Genomic DNA, 16,017 nt, shown 5'->3' with positions numbered 1-16,017 from the left:
CAGAAATACAAATAAAAAGCTTCAGACCAGAAGAGCAGCCTCAGCTCTCCTTATTCCTTTTTGCTGTTTCATTCACAATCATTTGTTCCTCTTTTCCAGTTAAGATCAGGGCCTCAGCCTTGAGTGTCAGCAGTGTCCAGTGAGTTACTCCAGAAACATCCCACCCTCACACTGGCATGGAGCCTGGAGCAGGCTCCAGGAACTGGGTGACCATCCTCAGGGCCAAAGGGAGGGAGTCATTCACCTCCCTCTGAAACCGTGTGCTGGCCAGGGGAGGGGTGAACACAAACTGAGCCACGCTGGGCATTTTCAGCAGGTTCATGAGCTCAGTTGCCCGTATAAGGATCTCCTCAAGGTCTTCTTCAGAGTAAACAGAGGTTACAGCAGGGCTCTGCACAAATGTCCTCATCTTGGACAGGAACATGGACACTCTGCAGGAGAGAAGCACATGGATATCAGCTGGCAGGACCTTTTCACCCAGCCAGGTCACTACTTAAGTGTGCAAACTCCAACAGCCTAGTGCAGGTGACAGCATTAGTCAGCACATGAATCCCACTCCTCCAAACTGTGCCCTTCCACAGCTCACCTCTGTCCTTTTCCAGTTGCCAGACTCCATTATTAGTTAACACCAGCAAACCCACGTTTGCACCCATGAGATCTGCAGGCTTCAGCCCTTTGCTCCGGTGCTCACCTGGGGATCAGGTCCTGGCTGCGGGCAGCCAGCTTGGTCAAGGTGGCCATGAGGACACTGATGGCACGGGGGGCACAGCTGGGGGTGCTGGCCTGTGGCCGGAGCTGGGTGATCTCAAAGAGCACGGCCTCCAGGCTCTCGAAGAAGCGCGTGATCTGCTCCACCGTGCAGCGCTTGTCGTAGCACACCGACAGGTACTCGCCCACAGCCCACACCTGGGGCCAGGACACACAGGGAAAGGGAATAGAATGGTTTTTAGGGAACAGAAAACCAGGTTAGCTAATGCCAGGAGAGAGGAGAGGGTAGGTGACAGCAGAGTGCAGCTGGAGCAGCCCTGCTCACCATGTGGGTGAAGATGGCCTCCTTGCTCTGGATGTTGCTGACTGCTCCCGAGAACTCCAGGATCTCCGTGGACAGCTCCACCACGAGAGCAGGGCGCAGCCCGCAGAGCACTGCCAGCTGTGAGCCCAGCACCCTGGAGCACAGAGAAGGCACAGCTCAGACCAGGCAAGGGTGATGCCCAAAGCCAGGAGGGGCTTTGGCACAGGGCTGTATCCTCAGGATGTTCCCAGCTGGGATGAAGGTGCAGCCCCCATTCTGAACCTTCACAGGGCCAAAACTGAAAAGGCTCCTGGGCTGCCCTGGGATAGCAGGAGGAAGGCCTGGGAGCTGGGCTGTGCCTCCAGTCTCATCTCACCTGTACACATCCTCTTTAAACGCTGGGATCTCATAGAGCTGGTCACTCCTCTGCAGCAGCAGCACCACCAGCTGGTTAATCAGAGACCCATCTGCAAACTGAAAGCCAGCCCTTGTTTCAGCAGTACCAGTGACATCCAGCAGCCAAACCTCCAAATAACCAGCCAGGTGAGATGGCTGGCAGAGAGCTAGCTGATCTAGCCAGAGAGCTGGCCTGATCTAGGAGGGGAGTAGTGCACAAAGCAGTTATCAGGCACTCACTGTGCTCTCATCTCTCTCTTTCACAGCTGGCTGAGAGCACAGAGTGAACCTGACACTGCTCCACAGAGCTTTTCTGTTCGTCTGCATCAAGTGGCCAGCTCAGTGCTGGTTCATGCCAGTACCAATCCCACCCTCCCCTCATGCACCCCTCTCTTGGAGCTGCAGCATCTTCACAATTCTGCTTCTACAACTGCTCTTCACATAACAAGAGACCCCTGCAGCATAACTGGGAACCAAACTCCCCTAAAAGGACCTACCTCTGCCACCACCCTGAAAAAGAGCTCCAATAAGACAGGAACAGTCTCAGCACACTGCACCACCCTTGGGCTGCCAGCCAGGGATCCCAGCAGCTGCCGAAGTGGAACCAGACTGTGGGCAAAAGAAGAGTTACTGTTGAAGGTTTGTTCCCAGTTGCCTTTCCCTATTCCCCACAAGGCCTTTGAGCACTGGCAAAGCTGAGAGAGGGAAGAGAAATCCACCTCACAGCAGCTCAGAGCAGCTGTGCCTTTCCCAGCAATCCCAGTGCTGCCTCCCAGAGCTGGATGGCTGAAGCACACTGCAGGCAGGCTCCTACCTCTCCGGGGCATCCAGGGGAGCAGCCTTGGTGCGGAGGAGATACTGGAACGTGCCCTTGTAGAGGGGATGGCGAAAGGCCTCCAGACACGTGGCTGGTTTCCCAGCTGGGTCACCCCCAGCCTTCTCGGAGGCAGGAAGAGCAGCTGCCCTAGCAGGGAACACACAGAATGTGCTGCACTGTGAGAATGGGCCAGGGCAGAGCTGGGGTCCTGAACACTGAACAGCAAGTGGTCTAATCCAGGCTCTGTGGAAGCCAGAGACAACCTGATGATGCCTATATTCAGGCAATAGTTCCAGAGGTGCTTCTGTGTCACACCTGGGAAACTCTGTATCCCCCAGTCATCCACGCCCACCAATACCTGCCTCTGCCTCTAGGATGACTCTTTTCTAAGCACTCCAGAAAGAGCTGTAATGTCAGGAGGACAAGGAAGACCAAAGAAACAGTCAGTTCTAGTCCTACCCCATTTTCATGGAAACTCACAGTTCCTAAGATGTCAGGAAGAAAATTCTGTGTGCCCCCAGGAGAACAAAGCCAAAAATAGGGCTTAGAGCCGGAAAGGAAGAATAAGTATTTCACCTCTGTATTGAGGTGGTAGCTCATGGAAACCTCAAACATGTGGCAGTCATTTGGAATTGGATAGGGAGAGGGGAATGGCAACAGATCCCTGAGCCCCAAAGACAGACCAGTACTGACAGCTGTGCTAACCTGACTGCAGTGATGCCTCTTGCTCTGTGACAGCTGAGGCTCAGAAGTGTGCACTGGGCTTTGGCCAGTGTTAAGATGCTGATTAACAAGTGAAAGGAAGGAAAGTGCATTACTTCAGCTGGATGTCCAGAGCTGCTGTCAAACAGGGCAGGTCAAGCAGCAAATGGAAGGTCTCAATGGCTGTGCCTGGATCCAGCAGAAATGGGAGAAGGTCCACAAACTCAGAGATCAGAGGTGGGCTGTTCCACGCCAGGAACTGCAAGGAACAAGCACAGACTGCTGCACCATCCCTGCTGCTCCATCACACACCCAGACAACTCCACACTGTGACCAGATGGGATGGGGAAGGGAAAGTCACTTCTGAAAAGCAAAACCAGAGAAGTCTGAGGGTTTGGCCAAAACCCAGGAGCCTGTTAAAAGTTCAACACAGGCCTCTGGCAGCTGGTTCAGTGGTGGGCAAGCTGCAACTTACTAAACTTTTCTAGAAACAAAGTGCTGTGTCCTGTGTTCACTGTGCTCCCCAGCCCTCAACAGCTCTGCCAACCCAGACTCTTCTGCCCTGGCAGTGCTATACACACCCAGAACCCTCCTCCCCTTCAAACTCACACTTGTTTTGTAACAATCCTTCTTCCCTGTGCTCTCCCTAGCACTGCCATGGAGGCACATGGAGGGCTCTGGGGTGCAAAAATGAAGTTCTAGGGCACAGAAGATGATGTGAAGCAGGCTCTCCCCTCTGCAGCTCCAACACATTGTACCTTGAAGAGATTTGGGAAGCTCTGCCTGAATATGCTGGAGGAGTCTGTGAAGAGCTGGCTGTTGTCTTTGCAGAACTGGACAAATTCGAAGGCCAATGACAGGTTGTGGAAGAGCTGAGCTGGGATATCAGTGAAGAGGTGTTTGTAGATGGCATCCGAGTCCACAGCTGCCAGTTTGCCTGGGAGAACACAGCCCCCTGCTGAGCACAGCCCACCCAGCAGCCCTGCCAGGGCTCCAGGGGCTAAGAGAGATCTGGTTTATGTTTCTCTAAAGAGCAGGGGACACCCCAGCTCCTGATTCTCCTGGGGTGGGAACATTCATACCAGAGCAAGGTGGAATTACCAACTCTGGCAGACAGCAAACTGCCAGGACAAAAGGCTGTGCTGGAATAGGCAAGACTGGATTGTGGAGGAGGAGGTGGGAGCTGAAGACTTACTGTGGTTCAGGAAGAACTGGGCAATAGGCAGCAGTGCCCTGGCATAAGTGGCATCCCCACAGATCCTGCTGTGCAGGATTTTCAGGAAGGAGACAGCACGGCACACGTAGGAGGAGTCCTGTTTGCAGATGATGTCCATGATTTTCACTGCCTCAATGAGACACTGCAGGAGAGCAGAGAGTATGATTGGAATGGGGGAAGCCACAACTCCCAGAGCTTGAGCCTCATCTCTGTGTACTTACAGCTTTTTGCAGGTCTCCATCCTCTTTCTTCAAGGGCCCTGCCGGAGAAATGAGTCCAAGTTAAGCTTTGAGCCCACACAAGAATATGAGGCTGTCAGTCTAAGCACTAACCCCAGCTTCAGGGCAGGCAGGAACACACACTGATCCTAAATTCAGGCCCATGAGAACCAAGTTTGACAGCCTCCCCTGCAAATCAAGGAGGCAGAACATGAGTGTTGCCTCCAAATCCTTCCCAACACTCCAGCTCAGGGCTGATCAATGACTTGCCCCAGCAGCAGCAGCAGGCCCTATCCCAAGGAGCCTAACTGTGGATTCCAGGGAGTGAGATCCCAGCCCAAACATGCAGCAAACCAGAAATATTCAGGAGAACACTACCAAGAGGACTGCCAGGAGGGCTCATGGCAAGACTCACGGCGGTTGCTCTGCTCGGCGAGGCGCTGGCAGTACTCGAAGGCTTTGTCCCGCAGACGCTCCCTGGGGGGAAGCAGCTGCCCAGCCCTGGCTGTGGTGGGGACCAAGGATGTCACAGACCTGTCCACTCCTGCTTTGTCATCTGCACAATAAACAGCACAAGTGTCAGCCTGTCACAGGCAGTGTCACCCACGCAGCAGACCAGCAACTGAAAGGCAGCTGAGTGTCCCCAAGTGCAGAGTGAAGGACGGGAGGCTGAGGGAGAGGGAATGTTACAAGAATGCTAAGGAGATGCTGTCTCCCATCACACAGGCCTTCTTTCCTAGGAATCCATGGGGCTTTGTCTGAAAACAGGAGACTCACCCAACAGGTAATTCCCCAAGGAAGGGTCAGTAAGTATCAGTCAGGAGGTTTAGTGACATTCCTTCCCGAACTTTCCCTGCTCCTAGTCCATGATCTCTGAACTCTTGCTCATATTCCTGTCACTTAGAATCACAGAATGAGAGGATGGTTTGGGCTGGAAAGGGCTTAAAGCTCATCTACTTCCATAGCGCCTGCTGTGAGCAGGGACACCTTCCACTATCCCACATTGTTCCAAACCTTGTTCAGTCCAGCCTTGATCACCTCTAGGGATGGGGCAGCCACAGCTTCTCTGGGCAACCTGTGCCAGGGCCTCCCCACCCTCACAAGGAAGAATTTCTTCCTAATATCTAATCAATTTGAAAGAGAGGAGATTGGTGGGCTGCTGGTGCAGCCACCTCATATGACATCTGAGAGCACACAGCCCTCTTGGGGCTGCAGACCACAGTGGCCTGCAGACCTTCACTCCTACCTGGATTAAGGGTGTTCAGCTCCTTGCCCCCATAGCACAGCAGCCAGTTTCTCAGCATGGAGAAGGTCTGCACATTGAGCCACTGGTCCTGTGTGTAGTGCTGAGCCACTGAGAGCACTGTGAAGAAATCTGTGGCAACAGCACCATCCACCTCTGTGACAGGAGCAGGCTGAGAGAAAAGATGCAGCAGGTCAGAGCCCAGGGAAAGGCTGAGTGAGAGGGCAGGGAAAACCCCACTGAGCCCATGTAGACAAGGAGCCCTTGTTTGGGGTCCTGCAGGAGGGCAGGTATCCAGAGAGAGAAAAGCCAGCTGTGCTGGATCCTTCTTCCCAGCTGAAACACTCAACTTTGCTGCTTGGACACCAGTCTCATTTGCAATCACCTTTAACTCTGAATTACATGGTCACTAAAAGACTCTTCTTTAAAAAGTACTTCAAGGATCAAAACTCTGGATCAAAGCTGAACTCCCAAATCTCAGAGCTGTAAATCCCCCTACTTTGCTTTCCCATGTGTCTCAACCATGTATCCCACAAAAATGCTGAAGAACATTCTAGGCCACTGTTTTCCAAAAGAAGGTGATTCTGGGAACCCAAAACAGCAGGTGACAGACTAACAAATGTCCTTGTGAGGTCACCATGGCAACTCAGCACTCACCTGTTTGGTTCTGGGACTGGAGAAGAAGCCTCCAGAGGGTTGAGCCATTCCTTGCTGAATGCTTGCATACCTCAGCCAGTCAGCCAGCTTTTTACTGACAACATTGGTTTGTTCTGTACAAGGGAAGTGACAGGGTTATTGCTAGACTGGGGAGAGAAGCAGCTTCTGCAATATGCTCCTGTTAGCCCTCAATTGCTGTGATTTTTCTCCAGCCTGGATCACTCTCTGATCCAGCAATCCATAAAGAAATTGGTACCCCAAGGTGGATGTTCTATACTCCTCATACTACCTCAGCCAGGGAGTGAGTGCTGGAACCAAGAACTCTGCTACCAGATCACTCAAGAGATACTTGTTCCTTTGTTTCCACCCACAGCTCCTATTAGGAGGAATGTGTAAAAACACTGTCACTTTGTTCAGGCAGTGTCTGGCTTCAGCTCTGGAATCAAGGGCACAAATCCCTCATTGGGAACTCACAAAAGCTGGGGCAGGTGATCCTTCCTAATCTGTCAGCCCATGCACGCAGCCCAACATCCTCCCAAAGGTTCTCCAGCACACAAACCTCACAGGAAACTCAGAAACTCATTCTTGCTCACAACTCCCCAGCATTTTAAGCCTGGAATGCTCTCCTAGGTTAACTCACCACTACCCATCCAGTGCTGCCTCTCTGATGAAGAGCACCTCTAGCTGTTTCTGCTGCTCTCTTGACCAGATGCACAGGCACATCTCTGTCTCTCTCTCAGCTTGATTCTCTTCAGGATAGCTAGTTTCACACTCCTGCTGCATCTGGAGATCTCAGCTAGAGTACATGAACCTGTTATACAAATCCATGGCCAGGATTTGACTGCAAGTCCCAGCTCTTTATGGTGGAATACATCTCACCCACTAAGTTCCCTTTCCTTGGAGCAGAGATGTTACTTCTAACAGCAGTTTCCAACTGAGAGCCTTCTGACCACTACCCAGATCACAGCCAGGTGGCAATCTTAGCCCTTCCTATAGGTTTACCTTCTGTTAGAGATTCTGGTGAAAGGCTGATGACATTTGCCAGGACAGGAAGGAGGAACCGAGCACTCTGACCCTCGGGCAGTCTTCTTTCAAGGACTTTCACAACACGCTGCCCCACAGCTGCCACTTCACCTTTATTTTCCTGAAAAATACAGCAGAAATAAAGATAAACAATCTACCATTACTAGAGACCAATCTCCTCCATCAGGCACCAATACCAAAGTCAAACACAAAAAAGAACTCACAGCACAGGGGATTTTACCACCATTTACAGAGATATTCTGCAATTTGAATTCACAGACCTCAAACTGTGGGACTGCTTATGTGTGTTTTTATACTGTGGAACTGCAGGACAGTCTCAAGGCTGGATATGGGAGAGAGGAGTTTTGTGAGGCAGCATATAAGTAATAGATTGCTGGTTTCTGTTTCATTTCCTTAGTTAAGTAGACTCAGATGAATGTCAGAAACATTGGAGACATTTTAAGCACACAGTGAAACTCAGAACGAGAAGTTTCACAAAAATATTTTGCCTTTAACAACAAAAGAAGGAGAGCAAAAAGAAGAAGTTTTCAGCTTGTTCCCCAGACAGCACTCAAAGCAGGAAGGTCCTCATGTTTGCTTCTCTCCATGGAGAATATGGACCTCTGAAATGTTATATGCATATACAGCCTTACATATTTTATAGATTCTATGTATATTTTTTATATGTGAACATGGAAGCCAATATCATAAAAAGAAGTAGTAAATTCACTCTAAAATCTTTTGCTTTCAAGGTTCAGCAGCCCTGATTTGAAATCTATTCCAGCAGCCAGCACTAAAGGGTTCTTTTTGCTTCCAGGACCTTAGTGTCTAAACATTACAATTTTAAGCATTCTTTGTTGTGAAGGGCTATACACAAAAATTTGCCATTTTTTTCTCCACACAAAGCAGAATAATAAGATCCCTTAAATGAACAGTGAAATGCTGCTGCTTTTTCCTGCATACTTCCAACTGATTTTCACTCTCCTTGAGCTCATGGAGGCGCTCAGGAGCAGAGAGCAATGAAAAAGCAAATCCATATTGACAAGGGAAGATCTGTGACTTGACAGGTCATTTACCTGAGCCAGAAGGATGGAGGATACCAGGCTCAAGAGCTTTGTATCCTGAATCTCATCACAGGAGAGGATAAGATCATTGCAAGGTGACATCTCTCTCAGGATGGCAGCACATAACAGCTGAATCTGCTCAGGACTTTTGGGTGAGCACAGCACTGTCTGCAACAGCTCCACAAACTTGCCATCGAGCCTGCAAGAGTCACAGTAAACATCACTGCAAGGCAAGAAAAGATCCAGATGTTTATTCCCTGCATATTCTTGGTTTTGGCATGATCCCCCTCAGCAGTGACTAATGCCACTCATCATCTTCATTTCTGAATGCTGCTCCTCAGTGCACTTTGACAGAGATCTCAGTAACAGCAATCCTTGTTATTCTTGCTGCAAAAGGAGATGGGCACCTTCTGCTCAGCAAAGGGGTGAAAGACAAAAAGGGGCTTTGTGTTTAAATTAATCTTAGTGTTATAAATGAGAAAAGCCTCGATATTTAGCAAAATTTAGATTACTTTATTTTATACAAACAGAGCAAGCAGCACTGGGGAGCAGAGGGGTCACAGCCCACTCCATGCTCCACCCAACTTTGGTTTGCAGCTCCCTTTTATAGCATGGTTTCCTTGTAGTCATCAATAATTGTTATTTTTTGTTGTCATAATTTTGTCAGGTAAGCAGTGGTGGTCTCTAGATAATTTGTCAAGTCCCATAGATAAGGAAATGGCAGAAGTCAGAAGTCTGGTCTCAGGGATAGGCTGCAATGAATTACACAAAGGCAGGAAACCTGATTTTGCAGAATGTTGGGCTGTGTGAAAGCCTTGTTTTGCAAGCTGCCAGTAGATACAACTTATTTAGAAACATAATATTCATAACAGGAGGATTTAAACCAAGATGATTTAATAATATATTTTCCTTTCTTTAGTGTCATGCTTAATTTCAGAGCTAAGTATTCTGGTTTATACAAACCCCAATACTTTTACGATTAACACGAATCTTTTATCAATTATCACATTAGGGTTTTCAAGGCAGCGGGTTATTTTAAAGCCCTGACCCAGGCCCTTCCTTTCTTTTCGGTGAGGAAGGTAGCGCTGTGTTCCCTCGAAGCCCCGAGACACACGGGCACTCACTTGCGGGGGTACTTGGTGGCGGCCACGGTGAGGTGCAGCCTCTGCAGCCCGTCCACGGCCTCGGGGCCCGGCTCGGGGCCCTGCAGCAGGGCGGACACGCGGGCGGTGTATCTCTGCAGCTCCTCCTCCTGGATCTCCCTGCCGGGGAGTCGGGGCTGTCACGAACCGGGGCTCTCAGGAACCGGGGCTCTCACGAACCCCGGCCCTCAGCCGGGCCCTCTCGGGAAGCTCCGGCCTGAAGGGTTCGTACGCACCGCCCTCCCCTCCGCCCGGCTCCCCGCTCAGCCCCGGGCGCCCCCGCCAGCATCCCCGCCATCCCCTGGCGCTGTCCCCTATCCCCCTGTCCCTGTCCCACCTCGCCTGCCTGAGGAAGCTCTCGGCAGCCGCCGTGAACATCCCGGCCCCGCCGCCGCCCGGGCCCGCGCCTCGGTACGCGGCCAAAGCCGCCCCCCACGGGCGGGCGGTACGCCGCGCCGGCTCCGGGGGGACGCGGCGGCTGCTGCACGAAGGTTCCGCCCCGGCGGGAAGGGCCCGCAGAAGTGAACGGTGACAGAAATCCTCGCTAGTGGCTGCTCACGGACTGTTCGGGTGCTGCTGTTGTTATTCCCCACCTCAGGAGCCTGAGGACAAGCTTGGCTCTGAGGCCACCCCGCCCTAGGCACTCAGACCTACGGAGAACATTATTACACGGCAGAGATGAGTTGGGGCTCCTGCGGGTGCGATGGTAAAAGACGATGTATCAGCAATTCCTGCAACCTGTTCATAAAACGGGGCTTTCCAAAACAGCTACGAGATGTTAAAACCAGCTGCTCAGGTCTTCAGCACTCCCAGGAGTTAAAACTCCACCAGGACCGTCTCTCCCCACTGCTCACACAGCTGAAGCTCCCAGCACCAGGCTGAGCATCGCCCTGCAAGGAGATGCCAGGGGATGGAACTTGGCACTTTGCCCTTTGGTAATTCCCTGCCCTGTGCTCTCCTGGCATTAATGTTCATTAACACCATGCCTGGGCAGTCAGCCAGCAGAGCAGCAGCACGTAGGTAACCAAAGATAGGATAATTTTAAAAGATCCCCTCAGAAAGGGGTTTGTATTAATATATTTGTTCTCTGTGTACTGTGTTATTAAATGTTTAATTAGATAGTCAATTAAAAAAAAAATCCTATTAAAAAACAGTAGTACCAGAAGAGAGACTACACGAAAGATGGAGAGAAACTTTTTAGAAGGGCATGGAGTGACAAGACAAGGGTGAATGGCTTCAAACTGAGAGGGCAGGATTAGATGGGTTTTTGGGAAGAAATTCTTCCCTGTGAGGGTGGAGAGGCCATGGCACAGATCCCCAGAGAAGCTGTGGCTGTCCCTGGATTCCTGGAAGTGTCCAAGGCCAGGTTGGACAGGGCTTGGAGCACCCTGGGATAGTGGAAGATGTCCCTGCTCATGGCAAGGATTGGAATGAGGTGATTCCTAATATTCTTTCCAACCCAAACCATGCTGTGGTTCTAAAATTCTATGAATTACAGCTACTTTATGTCAATTGAGGCCTTAAAAGATATTCCTATTTAATTCTGGAGCTAAGAATGTTTAGTCAAAATAAACCCAGAACTTAAATTAGGAGGACAAAGCAGCATTAAGAGTACAAAGGAGGAAATGTCTAACTACAAGACAGATAAAGTACTGTTTTCTGATCTCACAGGCTTAAATGAAAACAATTATTATAAATTACAGGGGAACGCACTGGAATAGTTTAACTTTCAAAATAACAATGTTTCACTTCATGACAAAACAAAAGCTGGAGCTGGAGGAAGAGTTTATAAGCCCCAGGGGAAGCATCACAGATCTCAAACACACAAGTCCATATGTTCATTCTGCTGTGAGTCAACAGCTGCCCAAATAACTGACAAGGGATCAGAAGTGGGGTGTCTGAACTCTAAACACTGCAAGGTGTGCAGATACACACTTCCTTCCTACATGAAAAAAAAAAAAAGGAAAAAATTTTAAACCCACTGTCCTTTCACTGCTGCAGGAAACTCAACCCCCCTATGATGATACCCTGGAAGGATTCAAGTCTGTCACCCAAAAACAGCAAAGCAATTTCAGGGCATTTTCTCTTTCATATATAATTTTATTTCTGGTTATAGAAACAAATGCTAAGAGGAGAAGCAACATTCCCCAACCACATACATCAAATTAAGGTAACAGAACAGTTAAAATAAATGAAAAAAAAAAAAAAAAAAAAAGTAGAAATTTAAACCTTTGTTATAGCTTTAAAATATTAACGTTCTCGATACATTAGAAATCACATTCAGATCTCAAATTACTTAAAAAAATGTATGGCTCTATATTAAAAAAAACAAACAAACAAAACCACTGTATCCCATTTGATGTGGAAACACAGGTCCTGCTCCTTGGATGCAGGATCCCACACCCTGGTGGGAGTCAGGCTGCCTTGAGCATCTCACAGGAGCAGTGCTGCAACATGGCCAGAGAAAGAACATGAACTTCACATCCACTGCCCCACATGGAGCTTCCCCCTTGGGATACACACCTGCTTTTTAAAAAGCACTGATAACGAAAACAAGTCACTTAAAAAAACCCAAAAAACAACTTTTGATATCAGCTGTAAAAAAAAAAAAACAAACCCACAAACCCCAAAACATCTGGCTGGAGGTGTTTTGCACAGGCAACACCAGGAACTGAAATGCAAGCATGGCTTTAGTTTCCCCTTTCCATCACCTTCTTATTTTATAAAATAAGTGCCAAACCGAGGTGAAAGGGGTAAGGCTGGCCCAGATCTCTGTAGCAAACCCTTCTGTGAAGCCATTGAGGTATTTCAGGTTCTCCTCCCAGCCTTCCCCAGGGACTCGGTGGGAATGAGCATCTGCAGAACAGGGGGAGAGTTGGATTTTTTCTGAATTTGTTTTTCATGAGGGCAATTATTCAGAGTTGGATCTGAATTTCCAGCTTTACCATCCGTTGCTCACACACAGCTTTTGATTTATCCCTAAAGAGCTTTTAACAGTCCTTTGGATAACAGTCCTTTGGATAGCTACAGATTCTTCAAATGCTCTTTTTGGCTACGTGGAGGTTGGCTGGCAGGCTGGGCAAGGCCAGCCTCCTCAGCACAAACAGCATGTCCAGAACCCAACATAACATATGGTCTTGTAAGATTTTCATATTTTAAAGCCATTTTCTGTGTCACTCACTATATATGAATGAGTTTGGTTTTGCTTTTGTTGGTGTCTTCTTTTTTACATTCTGTTTTCTATTAAAGCAAAAAGAACTTATAAACAATACTCTGGTTCCCTCTACTTCAAGCCCATTTGAGGGAGAAAAAAGGGGAGATTAAGCAAGTTTAGGTTTACAGTAATTCAATTGCTACAGAGCCAACTTAGCAGCCTGCCCACCTCCCAAGAGCAGCATATAAATCAGCAGAACATCAGGATGTTCTGCACCAGACTTTTAGCAGCAAGACAGTGAAACAGAAGGAATTCTCACTTTTTCTGCTCCATTTAAATCTCATTTTTCTTCAGCTACCAGACATTTCTCCTCACCATTGCCTTTAGCTTTAAGGAAGGCTCTGTCTCAGACTACTTTAAGTGAAAATGAGGTGGGGTAGAAGCAGGACAGAGAGGTCCAGATCACAGCATAACTTGGCAGCAGACACGAGGCAACAACCAAATATTAGGGGAAATCTGGGCTTCACAGGGGCAGTTTTCTGCTGGATGAAGAGGAAAGCTGCTTCATTTCACTGTTCCTGTTCTGGTCACTCTTCCTACCACCAAGCCTGTCCTCCCTGAAGTACTGAAGCCCCATCACCAGCCAGTGATTGCTGAGGTGAAGCTTTCACTCAGATCCTCATGGAGAATTTCTGCTTCTGGAAGAGCAATTAGGATTAGGAAGTCAAATATATCCTTTTATTCTCAAAAGATCCAAGTGGTTCAAAATACACCCTTCTGTGAATTTAGTGATCCTTGTGGAATTAAACCACACTTGAACTTTGGCCAGTTCAGTAAAATTTACTCTCTGTGAATGGAAACATTAGAAAAACTCTTCAGTGCTCGTTTTTAAGGGGATATAGACACACCTCACCCCACAAAGAGACAGAAGCATGATAAACGGAAAGTAATCTCACCACAGAGGAAAAGAAACTATTTCCTAGTGCCCCAGTCTTAGCTTAGCCACCTAACAGGAAAGAATTCCTCAGCCTTACAGCATCCTCATGGGCCCCCAATTAATCTCCTCTGTTAGAAATAAGGTCCCATTATGCACAGAGCAGAATCTCTAAAGAACTCCCTGATACTGCATCTAGAGAGAACTGCAGACAAGAAAGGATTCCAGCTTTCATTAGTGCCATTTGGGTTTTTTTTTTTTGCCAGAAAAGCAGCATGAATTGGGGTTGCTGAAAGCAGGACAAAGCCAGAAGCTTTTTCAGGGATCCTACACAAGGAAGATGCAAGTACCAAGTTGCCTCTTCTGCTCTGCAAGAGGAATGAAAGCAATCACTGAAATAAAGCTGCTTCCACTGGCTGCTCACATTTGTTACAAAAATAGGTTCATCGTTCTTTCAGAGTCAGTGCCTGGTGCAGGAATTTACCAACACACTGTATAAAAGTCTGTGTAAGTACCATTCAAGAGAAAGAAATAGTCATGGACCATTTATATATCTATATTGACACACACGCTTACACACTCACACATTAATAAATATAAATTTTATGTTTACACAGATCTAATTTAATATTCTCTGAAAAAAAATATTTAAAGGGTTTCTTCCTTAGCTGCCACCCATGAATTGTCAATGTTTTTTTTCTGTCTTGAGAGCAAAGGGGTAGATTTAGCACAACTACCCTCATGCTCTGAAACTTAAAGTGACACATAAGGAGAGGACCAACAATACATTCTGAAAGGTTTTAATTCAGTGTTGGTAAATTGAAAAGGTATCAAAAGAATTTTCTGAACATATAAATACAAACGTCAAAAATTGATTCAGAATTTGGAATTTAAATATAGTGCTCCAAGAAAACCAAGTATTTTTCAAAATGTCTTGCTCAGGCCAAACTAAAATGCTCCCTGGTGTATTATTGCCCCATGAAAGACACCCTAACAGAGAAATTCCACCCTCACAGCTACAAAATTCCCCCTGCTGATTATGGCATGGGAATAAATCCACACCTGTATGCACAAACACGTGCACTGACCTGCAAACAACCCACCCAGCAGAGAGAGATGCTGACAGAACAAATCACAGCCTGACAGCTGCCAGGCAGCCCAGAGAGAGAATCCCCAGCCACGTTTTGACCAGGTGCAGATCAACATGCAAGAAAGCATTGCCTCCCAATCCCATCAGCTCCAGCAATCCAGATGACCTTGTAGTGTAACTGTGTTCTGCAGCACAGCTGGCTCCATTGGAAGCTACACTTTCCAGTAGTGTATGCTATAGTAGCAGCAGCTTGGGCATAATTTTTCACCCAGAAGGACACAAAAAGTTCTACAACAGATTGTTTACTCGTGTAACTGCAACCTAATACAAGAATCCTCGCCAGATGCAGACCTTCAAGCAATGGAATTAAATTAGGAGTTGGATTAAAGGACTCTGGAGTTGACAGAAATAACTACAAACAGAGGGGGAAAACTGATGAAGAGCAGAAACAGGAGCTGCCCAAGAGACTGGCTGGCAAGAGAAGACAGATCATTTGCTGCAGGATGGCATTTGCAAACTCAAAAGCTCAGTGTGCAGCAAGGGCAAAATTATGAAGCAAGTCCTGTTCCTTTAAAGGTTCATTCTTAATGCCCTAGTCCAACTTATTAGCAGCAAGACTTAAAAAACCTCAAAGATTTTGCAGTAGGTAGAAGCTCAAGGCAAGTTCTGCATTGGATTGAAGCTATCACTTGATAAGATAAAGCACAGATATCTTTTAAAGTGATCAGGATCCTTCAGTGCTGCTTCCTGCTCAAAAAGACCCAAGCTATGACTGTCCCTTGGGAGAGAGGGACAACATGGTTGCATCTGCACAAATGCAGTCCAGTTCACTCTGTGATTTGTTCCTTAGACTTTACACTTGTCTTGCAGAGAGAGACCAAACAGGTACTGGGCTGTACTGGCAAAAGTGTAGCTACCTGGCCAAGGAAAAGGATTCCTCTTCCAACCCATGCAGCATTCCCCAGATCATGTCTGCAGCAGCATCTCTGCCTTTGGGCTCCTCAGTACAAGCCTCACAGTGAGCTCCTGCAGCAATTCCACCTGATGGACAAGAAGAGACCAAGACAACCAGACTGGTTCAGCCATAAAAAAAGAAAAAAAATTGGAAAAAATTTACTGGGATCTTCAAGTACCTATTTGCAATATGCAGAGGAGGAAGAGCTGGGTTCTCCTAAGAGGCAAGAAACAAATGTAGCTCCATGGAAAATTCTTCTTATGTTGCTGAGAAGCTTTCAATATGTGTGGTGAGAGTGGATTCTCTAAGGAAAGGTACAGAACTACTGCTAGGTGAAATCCTTGTCATCCAAGATCCCCAAACCCAGATGGAGCAGGGAAACGCTTCTCCTTTC

The 16,017-nt window shown here is 47.8% G+C and overlaps 1 protein-coding gene across 1 annotated transcript; it reads right to left on the bottom strand.

Annotated features, from left to right (window-relative positions):
* Positions 1-6: 6 nt before the first annotated feature.
* AP5Z1 (adaptor related protein complex 5 subunit zeta 1) lies at positions 7-9,947 on the bottom strand. The gene is made up of 17 exons (XM_056503374.1): positions 9,828-9,947; positions 9,473-9,610; positions 8,361-8,547; positions 7,264-7,405; positions 6,262-6,374; positions 5,608-5,776; positions 4,777-4,917; positions 4,365-4,402; positions 4,123-4,285; positions 3,686-3,864; positions 3,044-3,186; positions 2,223-2,372; positions 1,906-2,017; positions 1,389-1,486; positions 1,034-1,166; positions 692-906; positions 7-431 (listed from the first exon to the last, which is right to left on the bottom strand). Exons 1-17 carry the CDS (start codon positions 9,866-9,868, stop codon positions 167-169), a joined length of 2,427 nt encoding a protein of 808 aa, XP_056359349.1. The 5' UTR covers positions 9,869-9,947; the 3' UTR covers positions 7-166.
* Between the last annotated feature and the right edge of the window lie 6,070 nt (positions 9,948-16,017).

This window comes from Oenanthe melanoleuca, chromosome 14 (genome assembly GCF_029582105.1).
Source record: "Oenanthe melanoleuca isolate GR-GAL-2019-014 chromosome 14, OMel1.0, whole genome shotgun sequence".
NCBI lineage: Eukaryota > Metazoa > Chordata > Aves > Passeriformes > Muscicapidae > Oenanthe > Oenanthe melanoleuca.
This window is presented reverse-complemented; position numbering and strand designations above follow the sequence as displayed.